This window comes from Ruditapes philippinarum, unplaced genomic scaffold (assembly GCF_026571515.1).
Source record: "Ruditapes philippinarum isolate M1 unplaced genomic scaffold, ASM2657151v2 ctg396_1_1_1_1, whole genome shotgun sequence".
Classification (NCBI taxonomy): domain Eukaryota; kingdom Metazoa; phylum Mollusca; class Bivalvia; order Venerida; family Veneridae; genus Ruditapes; species Ruditapes philippinarum.
Window position 1 is genome coordinate 131,459 of NW_026865475.1, and position 22,893 is coordinate 154,351.

At 33.3% G+C, this 22,893-nt stretch overlaps 1 protein-coding gene across 1 annotated transcript; it reads right to left on the minus strand.

The window, feature by feature from the left end:
* Nucleotides 1-1,984: 1,984 nt before the first annotated feature.
* On the minus strand, nt 1,985-21,109 carry LOC132729217 (beclin-1-like). The gene is made up of 16 exons (XM_060714934.1): nt 21,054-21,109; nt 14,768-15,033; nt 14,173-14,222; nt 13,649-13,701; nt 11,621-11,708; nt 11,103-11,165; nt 10,514-10,587; nt 9,774-9,846; nt 9,047-9,171; nt 8,156-8,218; nt 7,184-7,328; nt 6,660-6,748; nt 6,042-6,152; nt 5,359-5,401; nt 4,592-4,695; nt 1,985-2,585 (listed from the first exon to the last, which is right to left on the minus strand). The coding sequence occupies exons 2-16, from the start codon at nt 14,907-14,909 to the stop codon at nt 2,480-2,482; spliced, it is 1,329 nt and encodes a 442-aa protein (XP_060570917.1). The 5' UTR covers nt 14,910-15,033; nt 21,054-21,109; the 3' UTR covers nt 1,985-2,479.
* Between the last annotated feature and the right edge of the window lie 1,784 nt (nt 21,110-22,893).

Below are 22,893 nucleotides of genomic sequence, written 5' to 3' on the forward strand. Positions count from 1 at the left end.
GCTTGTAAGATATTTTTGTTGTAATTTTTTTGTAATTCTTAAAACAATTGTTAAAAGGTTAAATAAACAAAGGAATTTGAAAAAGGTAGGAATTTCATTGAACTCCAAATCCATGTTTGTATATTTGAGTATGTCAGACTTGAATAAACTTGTGAAGAGTGATATACTTAAATTTATTGTTGTTTTATTTTGCTGCCTTTATTATTATGTAATAAGGTCTCCTTTCCTATTGATGCATGCAATACAAAGTTGTAGACTTGTATACCTTTTCGTATACCCTTTAGACAGTGCACTATATACATTTATTGGAGAAGTGTTGCCCTATTGTAAAACACAAATTTGAAAAGTTGTTAACATTAAACAAGTCTGGGGACAACCAAAGACTACTCTAAATACAGGCAGATTTGTTGAATTGATATTCCAGTTGTATGATTCTATTCACTTTAAGCTTATTAGTATTAAGTACCCCAGAATATGTAAGGTTTTATGTGTCTATTTATAATGGTGCAAAGTCCACATAACTGAGCAGTACTGGTTGGAGAGATAACTACGACACTAATTCATATATTTTTTTTGCAATATCTTAATTATCTTCCTATATATATTAAATATTGAACCACCTAAACAAAGATCAGTTCAAAGACCTTGCATTCCACCACAAAAATTATGTATGAAAATGGAAACTGGTACTTCTTACAGATCCTGAATGATGTATACAAAACATGGTCTTTTTACCCCACAACAGTAGATAAAGTCGCTACTTTAATTTATTTTTTCATCTTACACATTTTGTCTATTTTTTTGTTGATATTTAAACAAATTTTCAAAAATCTTTCCCTAGTTTGGGCCTGTGGTCGATACAATTCTAACTACCTTGTTGTAATTCTGTGAAGCAGTTTTTGCCTAGTTTATTTGAAAAACTTACAAACTTAAAAAAAAATCATCCCATTCTGTCCTGCTCCTATACTACTAGATGACCATGTGCTTTTTTGTTGAAAAACAAAGTTATAACAACTATATCCTGTGTCGGGGTTATCTATGTGTCGAGAGTTATCTCTCCGGCCAGTATAGAAAAAAGAAGTTTTAAGAAAATGACATTCTTAAGAGAATAAATAACATTAGGAAATTAATATTTCATGTAATGCCATTTAGAAGTTCTAAAGGACCATAATTCAACAACACTCGTGGACTTGGATCGAATTTTCGTGCACAAATTTTAATGAAGCCCTTAACTAACTCAATTTTAAAGGTACATGTATCAATATGAACAGGGAATGCTTGCTTATGACAAGAGGACATTATCTTGAAGGCATTTAAAGTTATGCCCCTTTTAAACTTATTATATTTACAGCAGTTGGTTATTGGTAGTGCTTGCCCTTTTACAAAGAAGTGTTAACATTGCATACTGTGATCTTGTTGAAATATATGTCCAGATCTATTAAAATTTAGATTGATAATGCACTTTTATACTTTAGACAAATGAGCATCATAATATATTCATGTTGGGTTTCAACCAAATTTAAAATTTCCTTGTTATAAAAGCCTTTTATAAGAAAGGATCATAACTAAAAATCCCAAAGGTGGATTTTGATGACACATGAGCCTAGTTTCCCTTTTAATATATACATTCCAGTCAAGATTAAAGAAAATTGGACATGCTGATTTTTAGATGTATCTGGATGTAAAGACCATTTCAATACTGCCCACCACCTCCCTTTCTTAATAATACTTAAGAAGCCTATCTGCTCAGTAATCATGGGCATTGTTCTAGAACTGGACCTTCAGCATTTTAACAGTGTTGGTCTATTAAATGATATTTTAATTGGGTATTGTGCTAACTGTTGAAGAAGACCATGTCATCTCTATAACTGAAAGGTGAAAATGCGTCATTCCAAAACACACTCGTAGAACACTGTCTAACAGAGATTTGATGTGGGAAAAGTCAACACAGAAAGAAATGAAACACCCAAAATAAATACACAAAATAAATACATTAATTTATTGCACAATAATTTTTAAGAAAAATGCATTTTCAAACCTGAAAAGGCTTGTTGGATAATTTATGTTTGTATACAAAAGAATGATACAAAATATTCACCATTTTCATGGCTAATTCTACAATGTAAATTTTTCATCTGTCAAACACCAGTGACAAGTGCTTTTGACATTGTGTGTCGGATAAAATTATTTATAGAGAATATAATCAATTCATAAAACATGTTTTGTCTTTTTCTATGTCAATAAAAGTGGCGCCAGCTGTAAAACGTGCAGTGACACTTTAAATCACAAGGCATTAAAGCCCTCATCAATTTGCAATCATTAATAATTTACAATCATACATTAAAATCACTTGTCTTTGATTATCTTTTATATAGTTTTCATTACAACCAGACCATTGGGACGTGATCCTGCACTGCAGAACATGTTTTGAAGGCATATAGCACTGTGTGTTTCATTCTTCTTTTTTTAACAAAGTTAATCATTTGTTAGCAAACTGTGAAGACACCCATGCCAGTCCCCATTTCAAATTGGTTAACATAAATTTTAAGGCTTTTGTCCATTGTTCTTCTGAGTTAAACTGAATCCTGAAAAAGAAAAGAATAAATAAATAAATTTAATGGCTAGGCTATTTTATCAAGTGCAGTAAAACAAAAATTCTTTCAAAATAAAATATTCTATATTTGTTCTTAAGTAAATTATTAGATCCTTTGAGTATGAAGTACAGAACAAATTATGGTTGCAACACCATTCCATGATGCATAACAAGAAGCGCCCCAATGCGAGGAAAACCAGGTTTTCAACGACCAAGTTTTGATGTGACAGCAATCAATAGGTCAAAGTGCACTGAAGTTATTGAGTAGAAACTGAAAATTCTATTGTAAGCAAATGACCTTGACCTTGCTCCCAGATATCTAAGTGGCAATCCAAAGCTGCCACACAGCAAGTTTGGTGTCAAAAGGTCAAAGCAAACTCTAGTTATTATGTGAAAACTGAATACATTAACCTTGATCACAGACACCTGGGTAGCAATCCCAAGCTGCCTCTTGATATAACCTACCCATACACCAAGTTTGGTGTCAATAGGCCAAAGCAAACTCAAGTTATTGAGCTGAAACTGAATTTCTCTTTTAGTAACAGTGACCTTGACCCTAATGACAGACGCTGGGTAGCAATCCCACCCTGCCTCTTGATATAAGCTATCCATACACCAAGTTTGGTGTCAATAGGCCAAAGCAAACTCAAGTTATTGAGAGGAAACTGAATTTCTACTTTTAGTTACAGTGACCTTGATCACAGACACCTGGGTAGCAATCCCAAGCTGCCTCTTGATATAAGCTATCTATACACCAAGTTTGATGTCAATAGGCCAAAGCAACTCAAGTTTTTGAGCGGAAACTGGATTTCTATTTTTAGTGACCTTTACCTTGATCACAGACACCTGGGTAGCAATCCCAAGCTGCCTCTTGATATAAGCTATCTATACACCAAGTTTGATGTCAATAGGCCAAAGCAACTCAAGCTTTTGAGCGGAAACTGTATTTCTATTTTTAGTGACCTTGACCTTGATCACAGACACCTGGGTAGCAATCCCAAGCTGCCTCTTGATATAAGCTATCCATACACCAAGTTTGGTGTCAATAGGCCAAAGCAAACTCAAGTTATTGAGTGGAAACTGAATTTCTATTTTTGGTAACAGTGACCTTGATCACAGACATCTGGGTAGCAATGCCAAGCTGCCTCTTAATATAAGCTATCTATACACCAACTTTGGTGTCAATAGGGCAAAGCAAACCCAAGTTATTGAGCAGAAACTGAATTTCTATTTTTAGTCTCGGTGACCTTGACCACTGACACCTAAGTTGCAATCCCAAGCTGCCTCTTGATATAACCTACCCATACACCAAGTTTGGTGTCAAAAGGCCAAAGCAAACTAAAGTTATTGAGCCGAAACCAAAAGTTGACGCCCACCGACTTCGGCATTACAATAACCCGGTTTTCGTTGAAAACCTGGTTAAAAACTCTCTGAAACTAATTACTGACTAATTAATGACCTTGACCTTTGATACATTGACCAAAAATGAATATGTGTCATCTACAGGCCTAGGCCAATGCACCTATGAAGTTTAAAGGGCAAAGTCCCATGAGTTTTTGAGTTATCAATTGGAAACCATTTTGACATTCAAGGTCAATTTGACCTTTACCTAAAGACCCTAAAAACAATAGTCATCTTCTGGCCCAAACCAAGTTTGAAGTTCCTAGGCCTAAGCATTCTTCAGTTATTGATCGGAAACCATTTGGTCTACGGATAGTACCGACCAATATACCGCCACTTCTTTGAAGGGGGCCATAAAAAACTGTACTAAAAACTATACTGTAATCTCTTTCATTTAACACAAATGTGATGATGCAAAATTAAACTTAGTACCATAATATAGTAAAGAAGGTCTTACTTTATAGAACCATAATATAGTAAAGAAGGTCTTACTTTATAGTACCGTAATATAGTAAAGAAGGTCTTACTTTATAGAACCATAATATAGTAAAGAAGGTCTTACTTTATAGTACCGTAATATAGTAAAGAAGGTCTTACTTTATGGAGTAAGTTGTTCCAGTACTGGTGTCCTCAATCTTTCCTTTATCCATTTTATACGGAAGACAAAACTGAGAATCTCCTTTCTCTACCTCCTCTTTAAACTGAAAACACAACATTTGAAACTATATAGAAAATATATTTAAACATTATTGTTCTATAAACAAGCAGATACAATTGATACTTTCTGTCCCTAATTTGTATTATTTCCGAATCAATTATTTTAAATGGTAAACTCAAAAAAAATTTAGTTTAGTGCTAATGACTTTAATAATTGTGACGCTGCCATTGGCAGATGTCTTTAACCCTTCAAATGCTTTTGTGAAATGGTCTTCTTTGAAACTGGAACAGTTCATTAAAAGATATTAAGAAACTTAACCTTCTGATAGTAACCTATTTTAAATATGCAACAAGTTCAGACCAAGATCAGCAGTCACCCCATGTGATCTAATCATGGTATGCATTGTTTACTATTTGGTCAATAAATTTTCTTCAAAATGATACACCATCTTGTGCAGATTGAAAGGACAAGTTTTTTTTAGCTATTTAGCTTGATTAGTGTTAAGAAGATAACAGCATAGACTGATCAGAGACTACATGTAAGAACAAGCTAGACTGGACAAATGAAAGCAACACAGAGAAGTCGTCTCTACAGTACAGGGTTTACAATAAATGATTTTTTTTTTTCAATTATTCAAAAATAAGTCTGTGACAAAGCTGAAATGGAAAGAGTGGGCACAAAAAATAAGAGATTAAGTTTTATTTACCTGTTGTAGGCAATCTAGAAATGCTACCATTGCTTGATCAAATCTGGATAAAATAGAATCGTTGCTAAAGTATTTAAACTAAAAATGCTACAACATTTAAAGTATGTCTTGTATGAAAGTCAACAATAAAGTATTTATTTCATTGATTGATAAACTAAAACTGCAGTTGTCACTGGTATTAACTACTTTCGGGTGATGTTTTTTATTTAGGTTTTACATTGCACCAACACAGTATAGGTTATATTGCAACTTTTCAGCTTTACTGGTAGAAAAAGAACTCGGGGGGTGCCCTTCAATTCATTATTTAAGGCGCAAACGGGCACCTGAGTAGAACCACCAATTTTCTAAAAGCTAGCTGGATAACTTCCACACATGAAAGAATCCAAAACCCCTGTTTGAATTTGAACCCATAGTGGTGAGGGGCAACCCATAGTGGTGAGGGGCAAGCAGTTTGAAGTCAAACAACCTTAACCACTCAGCCAGTGATGTTCTTTCAGTGATGGTTTAGTTTGTGTCCATGACTATTGGCACTTCTTGATAGAAAGTCAAATAATGTTTTATTCTAATTTCTTGAACCCACCAATAAACCAAATGAACAATTTAATCAAGTATCAAATGTATCAGTACTGAAACAATAAAGAACATATATCATGAACATTTGTAACAATCTTTTTCAAACATACTTTGCATCCCAGAAAAATCTGAATCCCCCTGATGCATAGAGTGGTAGTTCCTTAGATTTGTCTGTAAGTGACTCTAGATAAGAATGGTTTCCATATGGCACAAGTCTGTATCTACAAACACAAGAATATATATACAATAGGTGCAACAAGAAACTTAATTCTTTTCTAATTTCCCGATTTGTATAATTATTTACAAGCAATCTCAGGATTTGTCAAGTGACTATTCATTAATGTGAACTAGTGAAATGATTATAGATGATAAGGAAAATGTAAGAAATAAAACTATGGCTTGGAAAATATTCACTTTTCAGTATCATGTTAGATTTGCATCAGCCACTTTTGTCTTTTTTATTTTGCAAATTTTCATGTTATCTGGCCCTTTTTAGCACCTTTTTTATGTTATCTCCCACTTTTTACATGTTATCTGCCACTTTTTTTCATGTTATCTACTGTTATCTGCCACTGTTTTTCATATTGTCTGCCAACTTTTTGTCATGTAATAAACCTATTTCTTTATCAAAACGCTCTCCAAATCTTAGGTAACTACAGAAACTGATTTAGAATGTTTTTCTTGAATGATAAATTGACTTGGTGAGTTTAAAATAACCAATTTAATACCTCTGGAATGTAAGGTTCATCTTTTTGGCAAGTGAATGAAGAAGAAGTACTGTCTGACCCCATGCTGCATTTATCTCATTCCACTCAACCTGATTTATAAAAATGTCAGTTTAATATAAAAAACTTTTATCTGTACCAGTATTACTATGAAAGTATTAATTTTATCTATTCCTTTTCAAAAGTTTTTAAAAGAGCTATCAGCTTAAAAATAATGTACTAGTATGATCTTGATATTTGATATAATTTCTAATCTGATGGCAGTTACTGGATCTACCTATATGACCAGGGGAGACCAAGACTAGTGGGTACACCCATGTTGCCTGATCACAGATTATGGTCTGCACTGTTTGTTATTCAGTCAACACCTATTAAGAAATTTTCCCGAAAACTGAAAAATGGTTTTGTGTATATTGAAAGATAAAGTCCCTTTAACAAATTTAGTGTGGTAAGGGTTAAATAAAATGAATAGGAAAGTTGAAACAACTAACTCTACATGTATGTTCAGGTTAACCTGCTATACTCACTGGTACACTTGGTAATCTTCCAAGTCGAAAATTATTAATGGTTCCAAAATGGCCACTGTGCCAAATATGGAAAGTTGCATTAAAAACATTGGTTTTCTTTAATCTGTCGAGCTGAGCCTGTGCATATTTCAATTGGTTATCAACACTGAAATAATACAACACAAACATTTCATCATTAGCAAATACATGTGTCATTTAACAAATCCTAATTTTAACCATTAGTCTGCTGACAGAAAACTGTTCCTTCTTATGCACGAAGAGTAGACTAAAATCAGACAGAATATCTGTGCTCTCTGATCACAAACTCCTCACAGTGATTACCTCCCTTAACAGATTGTAATAACTGCCTTCGCAGACGTCACATGATGATGAAAGTCACATGACGTAACGTCGAAATTCAAATGTAAATATCGACCGTTACATGGAAAATCTAACGTCATTTTTCTATTTCTGTTTTATTTTTTACTTTTCGTACCTACGTTCGTTATAGTTTACAAAGTGTACAAAATAATGAAAATTAAATTCAAAAGCTAAAAATATAAAATATCAGAAATTCTGATATATTGGACCGTGGTGGCATAGATCTCTGTACAGATAAGGGGAGATCACTGCATAGGAGATTGCTCTGATCAAGGTCTGCACTTTTCACCATTTCTCAGAAGAAAAGGCAAACCCGTGTTTTATTATGTTTTCATAATTAATTTAAAGCTTATTTTAGATGCTTATCACATGAAAAAAACAGCATTAAATGTGAAGTAAATTGTCATAAAGTAGCAAACATCAAGTTTTATTACAAGTATGCCTTGTATACAAAATATTAAATCATTCTTACTTGGACTTACAGTATTTTGACACAAACATCCTTGAAACTACAAATGGACTGTTCCAAATTCAGAGCAGGACAAGTCCATTATATGGCAGGGTTAATGTTAACATCATGTCACAAAAGTGTATACATATATAAAGTATTACCTTTTTTGTTCATCATCCAGCTCCTGAACTTGTCTCTTATACTCATTGTATTCCCTCCAATATCTGTAGAAATAAACAAATATTTCAAACCTATCACCTAGTGTATATTCATACTTTCAATTTATGTTATGTAAACCTAACAATACCAGTGTCATATCAAAACTTTACAACCTGTAAAGTTCTAATAACCCCACTTCTATATTCAAACTACATGTTAGCTCTTGTCAATGTCTTGTTTCCTGTACAAACGATAACATGGTTCAGAACCACAAAACAAAAATTTAAATTTGAAATAATTAATACAAGTGATTAACACTCATTTTTTTTCCATACAGTAAAATGACCAAAAGTTGTGAGCCAATGGTGGCAAAACTGTTTGACTACAAATCTAGGGATGGATCTTCCACTATAATTCAACACCAATAGTTGTTAACCAAGATCAAACATATTGGTTTATAAAGGATAAATCACCAGTGGTTTCTTCTGACATGCAGATTCCCTGTGCTTTTTGCTAAACAAATTAGAATGAGACAAAGTCTTATTTTTGTTTCATTTAACCCTTTATCTACTGGAACTGAAAATTATTAGAAATTTACCATATATAGCTGGACCAGTCTGCATGTGACCTGACCATATATATTGTTGGTATATCTAACATATGTATTTGATATCCTTTAATATTCAAATGAAATGTTCAAATTCAAAACAAGGAAAATCCATTACATAAATTTAGCAGTCTAAGATAAACAACTTCAATATTATGAATATTCACATTCTGGCCATTGGTAAAGACTGTTTTCACAAAAACAAATGCAATTCTACTGGTAAACCTTGTACAGATATGTTAGTAAAATTTGTATTTGAATGTATTTTAATAACAGCAACATTTACCGTTCTTCTTCATCCTCAAATTTTTTAGTTGTGTCTTTTTCTTTCTGAATGTCACTAATAATCTGCTTCTGTTCTCGTTCTACCTGCTTTAACTGCTGTCTCAGAACTTCTTCCTCCGCTTTCAACTACAACAACAAAATTATGCTTTATAAATCTCCAGATTAATTGATAGGTTGCCGATTTAAACAGAACTTGGCAAATAAACTAAAACCATTTCAGTAAATAACATCCTTTTCTGAATATCATTTATTCTGCATATTTCATTATTTCATTGAATATTGATGGCACATTTGATTTTGACTGTTGCTTTAGTGACCTTGAACTTATTGCAAAGACCTTTGTCTTCAAATTACAATGTGTCTCATTTATTTCAGGTGAAATAAATGACCTATAATAAATGAGAGAAACTGACTATTCATGCATTTCCTAACAGTTGTCAGTATTTGTGGCATATTGGTATACTATGTAAAATTGTAATTCTTTTATTGAGTATGCTAAAAATTAAGAGACTGGTTAAACTTGCCGGGATGTTTAAGCTGCCCTAGTTCTCTACTTGTGATTCTAGTGTTAAACAATTAAAGGGGAACATGTATATAAAAATTTAAAGAGTTCCTGCCTGTATGGGTGAATCAAAACTCGAAAATTCCCTCACAATAAGCATTTTGAGAATACAAAAGGCTCTATTATTTAAATAACTTGAGAGTTTACAATAAAACAAATCACATACCTTCTGAAGTTCATCATCTAAGGCCGCATCATCTTCTATCTCCTCATTACTCTCCAATTTGTCTAGAAAATTTCTAAAACAAACAAAATCATGTTTTCAAAATTGATGTTGCTTGCAAAACTTTAAACAAAAGCTATTATATCAAAGACATTTGTATCCTGTAAATATGAGAAGAAAAAAGCTCTTGGTCTACTTAAAATTGTGATTGGCAAAGTGTTATCACTGACTATAAATACAGAGGTTGCAAGTATGACCAACTTCCAACAGATAATAAAATCATGGATGTCCCTTTATACGAGACTGAAATAACTGAGATCCAATGTTGAGGTACTCATCTTTACATATTTACCAGTAGACTTCTGACTGGTAACAATGACCATGTGACCGACCAGAGTCAACTAACATCATGGTCTGCATTGTTCAGTGTTAAGTACACAAAGATGTACATATTTTGAAATTTTCCTTAAAAATGAAGTGTGTTATTGTCCAAATTGAAAGATGGACAAGTCCATTTAAGAATTTCATAGTGATAATAGGATAACTGAATCATTTATTACAACTGGAACAGAGGATATCTGTTCTCTAGCATATAAAATGATGATCACTTTTTATGCATGATCAAAAATAAAGGATTTCCACTAGCAACTATAAATTTAGATATATAATATAAATCTGACTGAAATGACAACTAAATGACAATTAAATAACAATTTAATGACAATTTATTTCCTGTATCATACCTATAATCTCTACATTCTTCCTCAGTAATTTTAAGTTGATCATCTAACTGGTTAAGTAAAGTATCTGTACATTCCTGGAATATATTTTTATATAGGTTAACTGTTGAAATATATATAATCATGTGTAAACAATTAACATACTATGTGTATGAGCAAGTATGTTAAAGTCATAGTGTGTAAACTGTATGTACCTTTTACACACTTGCCATATGCGTTATATGTTTCTAAGGAACAAACTGTATAGGTTGTTAAGTTAGCTATGCGAAAATAATTGCAAATTTTGTGAAATGACAAAAATCGCTAGAATTTCCTCTAGCATAAATATCAAGCAATCAAGCTATCATTAAATTTTACCCTTGCATAACTTGCTAATATTTCCTCATGAGAAATGTCTGGAATTTTAAATTCACTAACATTTCAACATGCAGAAATACCCACTCATACAGTATTTAATTACTGATGATAAAATAATCAATTTCATCAGAAAAAATACCACTCTGAGTATAACTAAATATTCATTCCTATGAAATGGTATTGCTTATTTTCAGATACAATATGGTAAATTACAGATAACAAGCATTTAATTTACCTCACATAATGGATGGTCCACTGTTGACTGCCCTGTCATAATATCAAACAAAACTGCCTTCACCTGCAACAGTTCATAAACAATCAAATAGTTACAATAAATATATAGAGGATATTAAATAAGTGTGGGTTCAATACTAAATTGAACGAGTTGAAATAAATCATACATTGTATTGTGCTAGTGTCTGGTGAGCGTAATATTGTTTTATTCAACAAGTTCAATAAATTTATAATTGAATCTACACAAATATAATATTCTATTATCACATATCCAAAATTATAACTGTTTACAGTGAAAAAGATTCACTTTTTAATTGATGCACCTATAGTGTAACACTAACTTTTGCAAAAGCAGCACAGTGTGTGATACAATGTAAACTAAAATATAACATTTGTAATTGATAGTTTGAATTGAAAACCTGACTGAATTTTCATTTCAATTCTTGATAATAATTATCATTGTTCAAATAGCACATGTAAAATCTTCTAGACGTTATAGTTAATGCGGAGAAAGTGTACCTTTGGTTTATGTCCGAGGTTTCCCATACTAGATGGTGCAGTCTCACCAAGCAACGTAAAACCATTGGTGTCTTCCTCTAATGAGTACCTAAAATTACATGAAGTAAACGTTTATATAGGAATTAAAACAGGCATAAAGTAATAACTGGTGCAATTATTTTTCCCTTAAACAAGAGCCGTTGAACTGGGTGATGCTCCCCAAATAGGTTTGGACACAGGAAGGTATACCTCTTATAGTGTCAGAGTTATGTCACAGACAAAGTTCAAAGTGTAAAAACAACCCAAATGTTGCGAGCGGCACGTCGTCTCAATATGGTGATCATTTCTGTGAAATAGTTGTAAAATCCGACTTCAAATAACGAAGTTATGGGCCAGATACGATTTTGCTGCAAGGTCATGCTGTGACCTTGACCTTCAAGGTAGCGACCCAAATGATGCCCGAAACACATCGTCTCAATATGGTGATCATATCTGTGAAATAGTTTTAATATTCGATTTCAAATAACAAAAGTTATGGGCCAGACACAATTTTGCTGCAAGGTCATGCAGTGACCTTGACCTTTAAGGTAGTGCCCCAAATGCTGCCTGCAACACGTCGTCTCAATATCGTGATCATATCTGTGAAATAGTTTTAAAATCCGATTTCAAATAATAAAAGTTATGGGCCGGACACCATTTTACTGCAAGGTCATGCTGTGACCTTGACCTTCAAGGTACGAATGTAGCGACCCAAATATTGCTTGCGACACGTTGTCTCAATATGGTGATCATTTCAGTGAAATAGTTGTAAAATCTGACTTCAAATTACGAAGTTATGGGCCTGACACGATTTTGCTGCAAGGTCATGCTGTGACCTTGACCTTCAAGGTAGCGACCCAAATGTTGCGCGCGACAAGTCGTCACAATATGGTGATCAATTCTGTGAAAGTAGTTGTAAAATCCAACTTCAAATAATGAAGTTATAGGCCGGACACGAATTCGGGATGTACATACAGACGGATGACTGACCGACAGAAATTTTTCGGGGAGCATGAAAATCTGTATAATCACATTGTTACATATATGTCCTTACGGTCTCATTCTGGAAACAGCTGTGTAAAATGCTTTTATTTAATAAAACATACATGTATAAAGAAAGAAAAGAAAAAATTCCCCAACAAAACATTAAACTGTTATTATAGTATGTTTTGTGTTGAATACGTACATGTGTCAATAGATTCATCTGAATATACAAACATCATTTTTTTATTTTGATCTATCCAAATCTTCTACCAATCAAAGATACACCAAAAAGCTTTATACCATAAAAATTATTAACATGTATTCATATTCATTTAGACCTGAAAAACCTGCTCCAAAGTAAATATTTATGAACATCATAAGGCCCATGACCCATTTCTGTGTTTTAAGTCACCTTGTTAAGGCAATATCAGTCATCAAATTTAGCACTGGCCCAGTGGCCCATGGCCAGTGAAAATTAGTTCGGGCCAGTGTAAATTTTAAGAAAATTTAGTTAAATATATGGTAGAATAAATTCAAAACTGGAATTCAACCAGTAAATTCAAAATGTTAAATTAAATGACTGCAATATGGTGTCCCCCAATGACTTTTCAGCTTTTAAAGTACAAGCTGAAATCTGTATACAACCATGAACTTCTGTAACCTTCCCATGTTTAAACTCACAGCAGTGAGAACAAAGTGACTATAAGGAGGCATCCTTAGACTTTTGACCAAAGGAACTCTTGAATAAAGCAACCATACAAAGAACTTACCCAAATAGCAGGGAATTTTAATACAGACTAAATGAAACAAACATTACTAATTATAATACAATTGAGGTATAGCCTGAAAGAGGAGTAAAGAGATTGTGGATTTGAGCCCTTAAGCACAGGGGTCACGACCATATTTGCTCATACGATACCAATGCTGGTTAGTTCACGGAAAAAAAACCCCAAAGTTGTTCAAATATGCTGAAAGCTTTCTTTACAAGCTTAAATGAATAATGTTGAAACTATGGTATAGCCTTACCTTGGTTGAACTGTTCTTTTAGAGATGTTTCCATCCTCTTCATACTTCTCAACCTAAAAACAATAAAAATACCAACACCATAAAACCAATATCACATGGCTGCAAAAAAAGAAGTTTTTTTCTTATCTGTGCCAACTTAATAATTTGGGCATCTAAAACAGTACTGTAGTTGAGTATTATGCAAATTGAGAACAAATGCAAAAAATCTATCCTAGTTTAAGCTGTGCATACTAAACTGACTAATACTATTGTTACTCTGTAAAGCCACTTAACTAATATCGAAGTATGTACAACACAAAATCTATATAATAATAAAGTGTGTATTACTGTAAGAACTTGACAGAAGATAATTTAGTCCCGTACATTTTTTACAGCATCAACGAAACCCATGGGTGCTGATTCTGATAATTATATTTATCACCTGTAGGGATATGGGCTGACTGTACAGTGAAAGGCACACATAACAAGTATGCCAACAATTATGCCTGGTTTACACAAGATGGCGTTACATATAAATTACAAACCTTCTCATGACCAAAAGTTTCTTCTCTTCCTGCTTGAGCTATGAGAGGTGCTAAAAATATGACAAAAAGATAATGCAGTTTAAATGAATTTGCAAATTATACACTTATTATTAACAAGTCATCGCACAATATATACATATGTATGTGAAAACTTTTGCACTTATTGAATTGAGTTTACAGTACTTGTAAAACACACAAGTTTTTACTCTGAAACGTGTAAAACTAAATAGTAAAAACTTGGGGAAAAGCAACATATTTATTGTTTTTTATATTGATCAAGAAATAATGTTGTCTTTTTAAATTAAATAAAGAAAAAAATAAACAAATTTCTAGCATATATTAATGCTAGTTTTAAAGATTTGGGTACTATACAATTAGTACATACTACATGACCAAAATCCATATCTATAAAGAAATTTCATCAACTTTAAAACTTAGAACTTGCATATTTGATTGATCTGAAACTGAGACACCAATGAGAGACACTGACCAATGAAAATCCTGAGGTTCAAGAGTAAGACATAGTTTGGAAACAAAGTTATATAACCTCAAGGCAAGATAAGGAAGAGCTTAAATGATTAACTTATTTCAATACCTGTAAGTTCTTTAACTAGTTCATTTTGTTGATCTATGGTCCCGAATGATGGGTCTATCTTGAGAGGCTGTTTACATCTTTGACACACAAAACTCACTTTATTTTTTTCCACTTTTCTAATTGTTTGGGCTGTGGCAGCCATACTGCTTGTCTGAGACACACCCTGTGAAGCTGTTTTTATCAGCAAAATTATATTGTTAGTTATATTCTATTACATAATCTTTTGCTAATTTCTTATCTTATGAATTCTCACTGTTGCTTTTAATCTGAAAAAGAAAATTCACCTACTATAAAAATTATCATATGATTTATGAACACATATAAAATACACCAATGGATAGAACTTAAACTTTGGTAAGGATAACAATTACAATTTACATTATTCTTTGTATCTCTAAAATGTTAAACAGTAAATAAACAGTAACATCTGTACCATTTATTGGAACTAAATGATTAGGTGAATATAAGTGTAGAGTTGAACTAGTTATTTCAATGTGGAAACTATTATAAACATTACTGGGTCAGTCTATTACCTACAGGTACCCCGAGAAACATCAAGACTAACCCCCAAACTGATTGTAATGTTTAAATTTAACCCAGGGGCGTAACTGAGCTATTTTGGTATGTACTCCTTAACTAGGGGGGTTCGGGGGCATGCTCCCCGAGAATTTTTTTTGAAAGAGGAAGCGATATCCTGGCATTTTGTGACTATCTAGAGGCTATATTGACAACATATTGGTAATGATTTTAAACACTTTTTGTTAATTTTAAAATAGGTAAAATGAACAAGTACGTTACATATACCATAGAACTTTTTTTATATTTATAATCAATTTTTTGCAGAAAAAATGTCATTTTGCGACTTTCAAACTGATGTTTTAGCAACAAATCTCCCGTATTCAGTACATTTTAAATTAAAAAAACGCTAGAAACGTCGAAAACTAAAGCAAGCGTTTGTTTTAATTGAACTGATTATATGTCATGTTTGGGTACAGAGCCTTGCTTTCTTTAGAAAAGCAGGGTCTGCTGGACGGAATTGTCAAATTCACGTTAGTCCATCACATAAGCCACAGCTAACGCTGAGACTCTCGACAAATATGAGTATATTCACACAATGCCCCAATGCTCTCTGAGGAAAGACTGTCATTTTGCACCTTCATAAGTAGCAACTGTTGTAACAATATATTAATTTAAGAACTATAATGGTGTGAAAATTGTGATTAAGTTCAGTGACTGTTTTGGACTGTTAAATATTTCATTACATTACAATACATGTATAAAGAAAAAAACGCGTTATATTACACGTTATATTACATGCAAAGATATTTCAAAATCTCCTTTCAGAAATGTCAGTAAATTAATTAAAAATTGTTGCATATAACATAGATTATGTGGATCATGTGAATAAATTAAAGGACTCATTTAAGACCGTTTGTGATAAAGTAAATTCATAAGCAGATATATGCATGTACGACTTTAATAATGATGTAACTTTCTTGATGACTCATCGCAATGTTTTGCTGACCACAGAGAATAATAAATTTAATCTCAACAACTTATTTTAGAATATTACTATTCTTTTAAATAACTGCATAAAATTGAGAAGGAAGTGTACATTCTTTGTATTTTTCTGCCCTTTTTGGCACGGCAAAGTAATTCTGTCAATCATTTGATTAATATGCCATTGAGAAATTACACCAATTTGTTACTTGTTTTCTGATTAAAAGATGAGATTAAAAATCAAACATTCAAGGGTACGTTGGCAGACATCAGCCCCCTACACAATCCAGCCAAACCAGCAGGGCACCCAGAAGGCACCCAACCAAAAGCAGAAGAGGACACAAAAGGGGCATTACGGGAATAGTAAAAAGTTTGGGAAAAAATATTGCGGGCGACCTGCGCGCCGAATAAGCACGTTGCGCAAAAACAGGCCACCAAGCCAATGATAGGGGAATATCTCGGCCACGAATAGGTTCTGAACAAGACACCTTAAGCTTTTCATAACTTTCCTCCGTTGAATCTGTACAATGTATCACAATATAGATCATTTCAAAAGATATTAATTTATACTGTAAATGTTATGAAATATTTATATAATGATTAAGTCGAAAGAGTCAGTAGGCCTGTATGTGCCCCGACCACACTACCCCCTACGTTTTTATCACTTTTTTAGAACTTTTAGCGCATGTGATTATTTGGAACACAGGATTGATTTGTACTCACGGGCGTACAGGAGTACGCCTACTTACGCCCCTGTAACCCATAATTAGTTTTTACCTAAAATAAATAAAACTGTCATTTATCAACTTTTAAGGACTAATTGAAAAATGATATTTTCATTATATCTAGTAAAATCTTCTATGAACACAAGTTTGCATATTCCTTTTTTGTGATTTACAATTAAAATGTAGTAAAGCTAACATGTACAGTGCATGTAGGCTAACTGTTTGTAACTGATGAGTATGGCTCTCCGCGTTCATATAAAATAACCGATTAACCCTGTCTATTTTATTTCAATGTCAATCTTAACGATAAAAAAAATCTGACTAACAACCCTAGCATGGGCCTTTATACTAGACCTCCACAGACACTAGTTATAAATATTCATATGCATCAATTCATACAAAAGAAAATATTAAATGATAACATGAATCACATTTGTTTCCAGTTATTAATTCAGGGAATTCCCCAGGCGCTTTTAGCGCATCGGCACCGATGCGCTAAAATTTCAGAACAAGAAATCCTGATGCGCTTAAAATTATCATAGCGCTTTAAAAAATGACCGATATTCCTTTCTATTGTGTATATAAGTTAACCCCAATTAGACAAATATACAAGCCAATATACATGTCCCGTGTAGATAATTACCCGAGGCGTATACACAACCCGATACACTGATTGCTTTTAGACTGTGTGACGTCACAGACACCTGTCATCGATGTCTGCAGACGACTGTTGGTGCACTTTCAGGTGTTGTCAATTACAGTGTATTAAGATGGATGCAATTTAACCGCGGCATGTGTGATATTTACTTGCTTCAGGTAGGTGTAATAACTTTAATTGTTTTGATAATATTATTGGCATTAATTGACATGCGATATAACAGTTTGATATTTAGGGATGAATGGGTTAATTGTCTTGATATAAGTGTAATGTTCAATTTCATCTTTCACTTTCTTATGATCGTTACGTCTAAGCAGCCTAGTTCACTATCAATTTTAAGAGTTTTTTTTGTGAACAATGTCGTTGAAACTGTCTCCGGATCATTTTGCTTTTTAATATATACATGATAATCGTATTTTACTTGGATTTTACTGCATAGATATTCAGATATAAATTTGGTTGATGGCTACTTTTACATAGAAAACATTTACGACTGTTCATTATCAACTTGCAACTGAGTGAAAACAACAACAAAAATTTTACATCAACAATCCCACTTAGTGACAGCCATTGAATTGGTCATTTTCTTTTTTAATTAAAAATATCTTGTAATCTGTTTCTGTTCACTGAATCCCCAAAATGAAAAAAATATTAATTTTGCAGGCCCTCTTTAATCGAGCATGTTCATGGACACCTTTGTGAAGTGCAATCTACTGTCCTACTCCTTAGCATTTGTTTGTTAGGACATACAGGAGCTGGCCAGGCAAAATTGGTGTAGATATGGAGCAGTGCCGCAGCCACTGACACCAGGTACGTGCCAGTCTAGAGAAGACTGATCAGTCAGCCGACCAGACCATGACCTGGATTACTGGCAACCTTTCTACAGAATCTTTCAACTTTGAGAAGGCAGTCAAGGCATGGAATGACAACAAACCTAGAAGACATGATGTTAATGAAGAAAAAACAACTGAAATATACTCATTTAAATGGGACACACACATACATATAAATGTTGATCACATGTTGTGAACTTGTGTTTATATATAATTGTTTATTTATTTGAATTGTTGGAAATGGAAAAGTAAATAATAAAAATTAAGAAAATGTTAATCAAGTGAAAAGCTTTCATTATTTGTTTTAAAACAGCCCACAGCAGTATCTTGACACCTAAAATGGCAAATTTTCGACACGCGGTATGGGGGTCACGACCCCCGCAGGGTTCCCGCTGTCGCTCGCCAATGGCGCCAAATGAGACCAAATATTAATTCTGGCGCATAAAATCTTTAATTGGCGAATTTTACTGGCGCCAACGTAAGATAAAAGCATCCGACAACTAGTACACTTAAATGTCATAAGCGGCCACGTCAATTACATAAGCAGCCCAAATGTGAAAGGTCACGCGCTATTAGTTTATTTATCGGTACCGTATAATCAATTATGTCATCAATTGTGTGACACTTTGGGAACATGTGAAGATGAGAGTGGTAATTTGTTAATTGGAACAATTTACGACTTGGAGCACTGATAATTACATGTGTGGTCAACAGGTGTTAGTAGCGAACAGAGAAGTGAAAGATCGTCCGTGATGTTGACAAACCTTAAACTTTAGGTAAGTTGACTCAAATAATTACAGTTTGAATATTAAATCGGATGACAATTAAAAGAATAATTTCACTAATGATTGATCTAAAGCCACTGTTACTGCAATGCTAATATTTTCATATCTGATTGTAAAGGGCTGAAGTGTCTATTCATATGCAAACCCTATTAAAATAAACAATATTTTTCATTGTTAAAAATACTTAGTATCTATTTCATATTTTGTTCTCATTGATTTTTAGATGAAGTCAATTTATAGTAATGTTTTGTTTTTTTTATTTTGTATCTGTAGATCACCAGATTGTCGGGTAGAAGCTGTGAAAGATCTTGGCTCAGTCCAGCCTGTGAGAAGAACTGCTATACTGGCAAAACGGTGGAAAACAGGATGACTAACTTAACATGATGTTCTTGATTACATTTATGCTGTCATGTGTATTCATTTAAATAGAATTTGAAAACCACATAATAGTATGTCTATATTTTAGATAATAAACATGTGCAGCTGTAATAAAATGAAATATTATAAATATGTGTTTGTAATCATAATGATACGCGGAAAGTCCGAGCGGGGCCAAAGGCCCCGCGAGGGCTGTAGTGCTCTTAGATAACATGTATGACGCGTATCAATTCAAATGAAATCAAATTAGAAGTAAATGAAAATTTCAAAAAAATATATATCCTATACCTAATGAGCTGTGAAAAAATCCTTAGTTAACTGGGCGCCGCCATATTGAAATCCTTTTGAGCTAAATATAGATATCACAGCGTTTTAAATGAGCGTCTACATAATTCAGACTATTGCTAGCAGACGCACGCTAAATAACACTTCCGGTGAAAGAATGATGTACAACATCAGAAAATGAACATTCATTTCATTCATAAGAACTATAGTAACGATGTTAAATGTAAACAGTTACTTTTAAATCCTTTTTGATAAATTAGTGCATTAAAAATGACGTAAAAACAACATATGTGATTAGAGATTAACAGAAAATGGCAGACGCCGACGCTTGCGCAGTGGTAGACTGGTCCCCTGCGAACTTCTAAAAGGTATGGAAAAAAGTATTCTTGGATGGGAACCATAATAGGTCAGGGAACCAGATTAGCGCAGTGGTCCCTCTCCCCCGATGATAGGTTGAACACCACCAATTTATTATATTTATGTTTACGGTACAAAATACCTGAATTTACTTATTAACGAATTGCATGATAGATCTGGTTAACATGTACACTAAACATGTTATGCTTAAATCATAATCATAAGAGCTTTCCGCGCCATAGGTAGCACCTGATTTCATATTATATAACTGCTAGCATATCTTAGCAAAGATAGGCATGCCTCCCTTGCAGGAATTATTGGCTCCAACTTTTTCTGATTGGCGAATTTGGTGGCGCAAACTAATTTTGACCCAGAGGGAACCCTGGCCCCCTCCCGTCACCCACCCCGTCTAATTCAAAAATTGTAGCGCTTAAAAAAAATCCAGGGAAATTCCCTGTAATTGTATGAAATTTCTAGTCAGCTAAACTTTTTGCTTATTTCCAAAATACATATCACTGATTCTTATCGCGTACATTAGTTTCCAAACAGAATAGTAGCACTCTACATTAATTATGATTAATATCAGTTAAACAGATGCTTATCCGACTACAGGGTTACTTTGAATGGATTTCATACAATGACGCAACAAATTTAATGGAAATAACCGTCTTCTAACAAAGATACACTCAAACTCACAATTATATTATATGTTCAAATTAAAACATGTTCGTGTTAATTCAAAGAAAAATGATAAAAAATAACTACTTTCAATTGTTGTTGTTGTTGTTTACCGGAAGTTGATAAAATTTAGTATTTGTCGGCAGCAAAAATCTTTTACGTTTATTATCAGACATTATATTCGATTTATTTTGGAAGGGGTGGAATACATGATGAAGATCGGGAAAGTTGAAAGTTAAAAATATATCTGAAAACAATATGCTTCAGAAATGTTCTTTTTAGAGTTTCATAGGTTTAAAGCATTTTAGACGTTTATCATTAGAAGAAAGTAGCGCTAAATGTGAAGTTATTATGCATAAAAGCAGCAAATGTAAACAAAGTAGTATATTGATTCCCACACAAAGTACCAAATCATTTAAGACGCAACAGCTAGATGTTTCGACTTATTGGCGAATGAATACTTTTTTTTAGGAAACTAGACATCATTAATGAAAAGCTTTCGAGGAAAAAAAAGCATTTTTGGGACATAATGGGCGTTTTAATGGGCAATTTTATGTCTTTGATGATAGGAAGAAATAATTTAAGATGTTTTATGTAAACCATTTTCTTTAGCTAATATAATCAGAGCTTTGTAAAAAAAATATGCCCCTGATTGTCTCGATCAGTGTTGTAGCATTCCCCACGAGGATCATTCAAAGGGGTACGGCTCATTGAATGTTCACAAAATATGTATTTGATGGTAGAAAACATTTATCCTAAGTCAGAAATGAATTCTAAGTCCATTCCCATTACACTATATACTAATATATAGACAAGGGTAACAACTCCCATAAGAAGGTGTCTATGCCCAATCAGGGTTTTTGCCTCGCAGTTTTTTACACGATACAGCATATTTAAAAAGGAATTATGCTATTTGTAGTCGAATGATTTATCTATCGAACCAATGTAAAACTTTTCTTATATCTCTTATATTAAACGAGTACTGGCCGTCAAAGTAACAAAAAACTGTTCATTTTCGCGAGGTCGACATCGATCGTGGCTACGCAGGAAACACAAAGTTACACGACTGTTGCAATCGTTGGAGATAAAATCACAAGCATTTATCATGCTGGGCAATTTAAAATACATAAAAGTAATCAAAATATACCAATAAACTATAATGACAATGTGATATAAACTCACCTGCGGCTTCAAAATATTTCCCCGTTGAAATTTCTATAAAACACCGCCATCTTGACGAATGTAAACAACCGTCGTCCGATTGGTCGATTTATTTCCCGAAAATATACCCGTAAATTTCCGAAAAATACCGACCAATCGGATGACGGTTGTTTACATTCGTCAAGATGGCGGTGTTTTATAGAAATTTCAACGGGGAAATATTTTGAAGCCGCAGGTGAGTTTATATCACATTGTCATTATAGTTTATTGGTATATTTTGATTACTTTTATGTATTTTAAATTGCCCAGCATGATAAATGCTTGTGATTTTATCTCCAACGATTGCAACAGTCGTGTAACTTTGTGTTTCCTGCGTAGCCACGATCGATGTCGACCTCGCGAAAATGAACAGTTTTTTGTTACTTTGACGGCCAGTACTCGTTAAATATAAGAGATATAAGAAAAGTTTTACATTGGTTCGATAGATAAATCATTCGACTACAAATAGCATAATTCCTTTTTAAATATGCTGTATCGTGTAAAAAACTGCGAGGCAAAAACCCTGATTGGGCATAGACACCTTCTTATGGGAGTTGTTACCCTTGTCTATATATTAGTATATAGTGTAATGGGAATGGACTTAGAATTCATTTCTGACTTAGGATAAATGTTTTCTACCATCAAATACATATTTTGTGAACATTCAATGAGCCGTACCCCTTTGATCTTAACTTGAGACTATAGTTTGATAAAAGTTAACAATACT